Source organism: Nerophis lumbriciformis, linkage group LG35, assembly GCF_033978685.3.
Source record: "Nerophis lumbriciformis linkage group LG35, RoL_Nlum_v2.1, whole genome shotgun sequence".
NCBI classification, from domain to species: domain Eukaryota; kingdom Metazoa; phylum Chordata; class Actinopteri; order Syngnathiformes; family Syngnathidae; genus Nerophis; species Nerophis lumbriciformis.
In genome coordinates this window covers 22,454,001-22,460,000 of record NC_084582.2, presented here as the reverse complement: position 1 = coordinate 22,460,000, position 6,000 = coordinate 22,454,001, and the positions used below count along the sequence as shown (strand labels likewise).

Here is a 6,000-nt window from a genome sequence, read left to right as displayed (position 1 = left end):
ATTTAACAAGTAATCACAAAAAACATTTTAAATCATAACAAGTGATAGTACATTCAGTAGGATGCATATGAGTTAGTCCTGTCACAGCTGTGTTAAAGTCTCTCTGTCTTTCTTTCTTTTACAGACTGACTTAATTCCAATGTTGCATTTAGTCTTTGCCGTCAGGACGCAGAAGCAATCACCTGAGGAAGAAAGACCGCAGGTGAGAAGTTCACATAGTTGATCAGTAAGAAGCATGTACCGCAGGACGGCATAGCGCAGTTGGGAGAGTGGCCGTGCCAGCAACCTGAGGGTTCCTGGTTCAATCCCCAGCTTCTACCAACCTAGTCATGTCCGTTGTGTCTTTGAGCAAGACACTTCACCCTTGCTCCTGATGGGTCGTGGTTAGGGCCTTGAATAACAGCTCCCGCCATCAGTGTGTGAATGTGAATGTGTGTGTGAATGGGTGAATGTGGAAATAGTGTCAAAGCGCTTTGAGTACCTTGAAGGTAGAAAAGCGCTATACAAGTATAACTCATTTAACATTTACCTACCATAAGATTTCTGGTAACAATCAGGTGTACTAAGCGAGTTTTACATTTACTGCAATCACAACCACATTAGTGTGACTCCAGAGATTGTGTGTGTGTGTGTGTGTGTGTGTGTGTGTGTGTGTGTGTGTGTGTGTGTGTGTGTGTGTGTGTGTGTGTGTGTCTGTGTCTGTGTCTGTGTCTGTGTCTGTGTCTGTGTCTGTGTCTGTGTCTGTGTCTGTGTCTGTGTCTGTGTCTGTGTCTGTGTCTGTGCCTGTGCCTGTGCCTGTGCCTGTGCGTGTGCGTGTGCGTGTGCGTGTGCGTGTGCGTGTGCGTGTGCGCGTGTGTCACACATTTGATTTTTCTGTCTGAAGTCGGAAATCCGTCTTTTTTTATCTCTGTAAAAATATTAAAAAAAATATACATTTTTTTCCGACCTACAATGTGTGTTTAAATCTTGATCCTCCGTCTCTTTGCCATACCTGCCAACAACTACGGTTTTCCCGTAATGAGTACGGTTTTTGATAATCCAGTGGTTTTCCATTAAAAATAATTAACTTAAAATTTGAAGCTACGTAGCGAAGCAACTTCTCGGTCCGTGGACAAAATATACGGGAAACATCAATAATTGGTTGGTTTACGTATAAGAAAATCCATGATTGGTTGGTTGGTTGGTTTACTATGATGAATCACAATTGGTTAAGATTAGGGCAAAACATTACGGACAGGCCAATCAGAGGCTTTTTCTTGCGTGCGTGCGTGCGCGCGCACGTGTACGTGTATATATATGTGTATGTATGTGTATATGTGTGTGTGTATACATTCGTGGTCAAACGTTTACATACACTTGTAAAGAACATAATGTCATGGCTATCTTGAGTTTCCAATAATTTCTACAACTCTTATTTTTTTGTGATAGAGTGATTGGAGCACATACTTGTTGGTCAGAAAAAACATTGATGAAGTTTGGTTCTTTTATGAATTTATTATGAGTCTACTGAAAATGTGACCAAATCTGCTGGGTCAAAAGCAGAACTTTCCTCCAGAAGGTCTTATCTTTGTCCATGTGATGTTAGATGAAACAAAAATTGAGCTGTTTGGCCACAATACCCAGCAATATGTTTGGAGGAGAAAAGGTGAGGCCTTTAATCCCAGGAACACCATAACTACCGTCAAGCATGGTGGTGGTAGTATTATGCTCTGGGCCTGTTTTTCTGCCAATGGAACTGGTGCTTTACAGAGAGTAAATGGGACAATGAAAAAGGAGGATTACCTCCAAATTCGTCAGGACAATTTAAAATCATCAGCCAGGAGGTTGGGTCTTGGGCGCAGTTGGGTGTTCCAACAGGACAATGACCCCAAACACACGTCAAAAGTGGTAAAGTAATGGCTAAATCAGGCTAGAATTAAGGTTTTAGAATGGCCTTCCTGAAGTCCTGACTTAAACGTGTGGACAATGCTGAAGAAACAAGTCCATGTCAGAAAACCAACAAATTTAGCGGTACTGCACCAATATTGTCAAGAGGAGTGGTCAAAAATTCAACCAGAAGCTTACCAGAAGCTTGTGGACGGCTACCAAAAGGGCCTTATTGCAGTGAAACTTGCCAAGAGACATGTAGCCAAATATTAACGACGCTGTATGTATACTTTTGACCCAGCAGATTTGGTCACATTTTCAGTAGACCCATAATAAATTCATAAAAGAACCAAACTTCATGAATGTTTTTTGTGACCAACAAGTATGTGCTTCAATCACTCTATCACAAAAAAATAAGAGTTGTAGAAATGATTGGAATCTCAAGATAGCCATGACATTATGTTCTTTACAAGTCTATGTAAACTTTTGATTGTGTGTGTGTGTGTGTGTGTGTGTGTGTGTGTGTGTGTGTGTGTGTGTGTGTGTGTGTGTGTGTGTGTGTGTGTGTGTGTGTGTGTGTGTGTGTGTGTGTGTGTGTGTGTGTGTGTGTGTGTGTATAATTTTTTTTCCATAGCTCTGAATTACATGAATAATTTTGATTTAAGGAGACAGAGCAGCCACATCTCTCCCTGCCTTCACCGAGTCCCAGGAGTACAGCAGTGCTGAGGCAGAGAAGGGAGACTTCTTCAAATCCAGCAGCGACTCAAGTAAACACGCAATCTCCAGCACCACCTCAACATGCTCCTGCGTGGCCTGGAAACTCGGTGTAAGAAAAAAATACAGTTTTCTGTTTATAATGATTTGTATTGTGATCCAATGGGGATGTACTGCATGCATACATTAGCGCTTTGTGCTGATCTAGCTAAAAGTGTATGTAGACTTAAGTGTATGTGTCTCAGTAACACTGAATCCCAACACGGGAATAAATATTTCTATCCATTCATCCATTTTTACCGCTTGTCACTCTCGGGTCCCGAGTGGTGCTGGAGCCTATCCCAGCCGAAAGGCGGGGTACACCCGAGACAAGTCGCCAGCTCATCGCAGGGCCAACACAGATGGACAACATTCACACAATAGGGCCTATTTAGTGTTTCTTAAGATGTAATATGTGTCAATGTGATAGAGCATCCCATTTTTTACAACCAAGGGCCTGATTTACTAAGATCCAAACACTACGCGTTAATCACTGTGTGCAATCAATAAAAAGCGTGTACTATTAGTGGGCGTGTTGCGTGCGATTTAAAAACACTGGACGTGCCATTGAAAAGTCGTGAAAATTTTGCTTGTGATATACGGGGTGTCGCCATAGACACACTCATTTACTGCTCATTCATTCATGTTATCATGTGCCTGTGGTGTTTTGCTATGTTTTCAAACATGCAGGAGACATGTACTTTTTATGGGCATTTTAGACGCAGTCGTGCAGTGCATCTACATTGACACCACTTTTTATTTAATTGGGGTTTTTTTTACCGTTGAAGGTGCATGGGAGGGAGGCTGCATTTAATCCGCTCAAAGTGCAAAAATGCATATTTCACAATAAGTTTTTTTTGTATAAGAAATATTTAAATAGTATATATTATATTTGAAAAAAAACAAACACCATTAAAAATACTAAATGCCACCAAAACACATTAATTGAATATGTTTTAATCAACCCCTTAAATCCTCTAGCAGCTATAAAGATGTGTCTAATATTTTTTATTTCTACCCAGGGGCGGTTCCAGACTATTTTGAGGTGGGGAACACAATAAATAAATTAGAGGGGCCACATAAAAACGACAGCCCAAGACAAACGCCTTCTTCTATATGTAGACCATTAGGTGCTAATAATTACTGCTCATGAATTATACAGAAAACAATGATGTATTTATCACGTATCTAAAATGTCAAATTATTTTTTAGCTAACAGCTGTGCATTTAGAAAAAGTAAAGAAAAATTAAAAATGTATAAAACTTATACACAATTTAGGTATAACTAATTAAACGAATGAAGAAAACTGCTTCTCCTGTTGGAGAAATTTCTATGAAGTGAAAGAGTTTCAAAATTAGTCTGAATGTGTATTCTCCTGATTGCCACAGGATCAATCAGAACATTATAGCCAATCAGGTTTGAAGAATAAACATATTTCCACTCTTAACACGAACAAGGTCATTGTAAAATATGTCAAATAGTAAATCTTCTACTTTGCCTTGCTTCAATTAGCATTTATTACACAGCTAACATTGCAGTCAGTTAGCCATGAAGGCAAACAACGTAGTGTGACAAGAACCCAACTACAGGACTGTTAAAAGTGTCCCTTTATGACATTCTCAAAGTACTATTTTAAAAGTGAGTTTAAATTATGCAACCAAGTTTGTTGAAGGGTTTGTCAGGGACGGATGTCTGACAACAACAAAAAGTCTGTTTTCAAATAAACAGATGTTAGTTGGTTGTGTTTCTTCGCACCACCGGTTAAGGAAACACCGTTTATCTGATTTGCATCCATGTGGGTGTTTTTCTTGTGGATCACTGGTGCATGATCCATACCAACAGCTGTGTTTAAAACAAACTTCTTTATTATATTTTGTTGTTTTCATGCCCCTTTTGGTGGTTTGTGTAAAAACTTACTAAAGCTAAAACCATATTTATCTGTGTTGCACGGATAATGACTTAGTAAGATAATAATGCTAATATCATGTTTCCTTGCAGGCCTGCTACATCCCCGATGACCCAAACAGCGTTCCCAGCCTACTCTCTGTACAGCCCCCAACAACTTCTGTGGCTCCAACACGTCTACGCTCAGCAGTATTTGATGCAATAGTGAGTCTTCTACCTTCATCCTCTTTAAAAGGGTCCTATACACTTTTTATAATGAGAGGCGTCACTAGGTTTGAAGAACAGGAGGTTCCTGTGTTTTTTTGCACTTGCAAGATCTTTTCGCTCACAACTTTTTGGCACTATTACAATTACACAACAAACTGAATTCCTCTAAATGGTTGAAAGTGGAAGTGTAAGAAAGCTTTGGTTATCTTTAGTAATCATGAGATGGCCCAAACACATAAGGACAGTGATGCATGGAAAAGCTAGCAGGCAACTTGCAAACAGGGAAATGTTGCACAGATGATAGGAGTGTAAACAAACTTGCACAGCACTACAGAGTTGACCTGAAAACAGAGGAGTTTCTGGTGGAAAGAAACTTTCTTGCGTGGAAAACCGGGGCTGGATGTCCACCCAAAGATACGTTGTTTGTGCACAACCTCTTTGATTCAGAATTTTTGTATTGACATTTTTGCTTACAACTTGTTACTGTATTAGAAGTACTGATACACAGCAAATACTGAAGAAATCAAAATGGTTGAAAATAAATATTGTTAGTTTCCTGTTATTACTGTAATGGTAATTTATGGCATTAAAATGTGCCAAATTCAAGGTCCACAGGCACCCCTGGCCAGTAGGAATGGGTGATATGGACTATCACAATAACCTGCCATTTATGGTGAAAACAATAAAACTGAAGATAAAAAACACCCATAGAACTTTTTATCACTGCATCAAGTCTTCAGAGCCCCCAAAACACTGCTCTAAAATAACACTAAGGTTATTAAACTACATCAATTAAGTTTAAGTAGCACATCTACACTGCAAAGCTGTAGTAGTGTGCTTAGCTTATCAAATCGTATGGAAGTTATTTTTCTGTCAGCAATATTATAGACAATATTATTATGAGTTTGATATTACAAATCAATCAGATAGTGTTATAATGCGACTTCAGTGTGAACTCTCCCGCGCTCCAGTCACATAATGACCAATAATGATGACGCTTGTCATAAGAGTCATCATTATTCGTCGAAATAGACGGATACAAAATCAATATTTCACAAATTAGCAGAAACAGGCGAAAATAATGTTTTAGGAACTCACATCAATCAATGTTCCACCACTGATCACTTACACGCTTTTCTTCAGAACAGACATTGAAATGTCCCCAAAACTGCAGGACACCTCTTCTTTCATAATTTTCAGAAAATGTTGATTTTGATTGCACCGAATCCTTGAAATTGTCACAAATGCGCCAGTACTTAGACGACTAG

General features: G+C 39.2%; 1 protein-coding gene across 1 annotated transcript in view; it reads left to right on the top strand.

The window, feature by feature from the left end:
* herpud1 (homocysteine-inducible, endoplasmic reticulum stress-inducible, ubiquitin-like domain member 1) overlaps positions 1–6,000 on the top strand; it is a 28,726-nt gene that overhangs the window by 12,952 nt on the left and 9,774 nt on the right. The window contains exons 3-5 of the mRNA XM_061927875.2: positions 125–202; positions 2,532–2,692; positions 4,619–4,729. Coding sequence (XP_061783859.1) covers positions 125–202; positions 2,532–2,692; positions 4,619–4,729 — 350 coding nt within the window. The remainder of the gene's footprint in view (positions 1–124; positions 203–2,531; positions 2,693–4,618; positions 4,730–6,000) is intronic.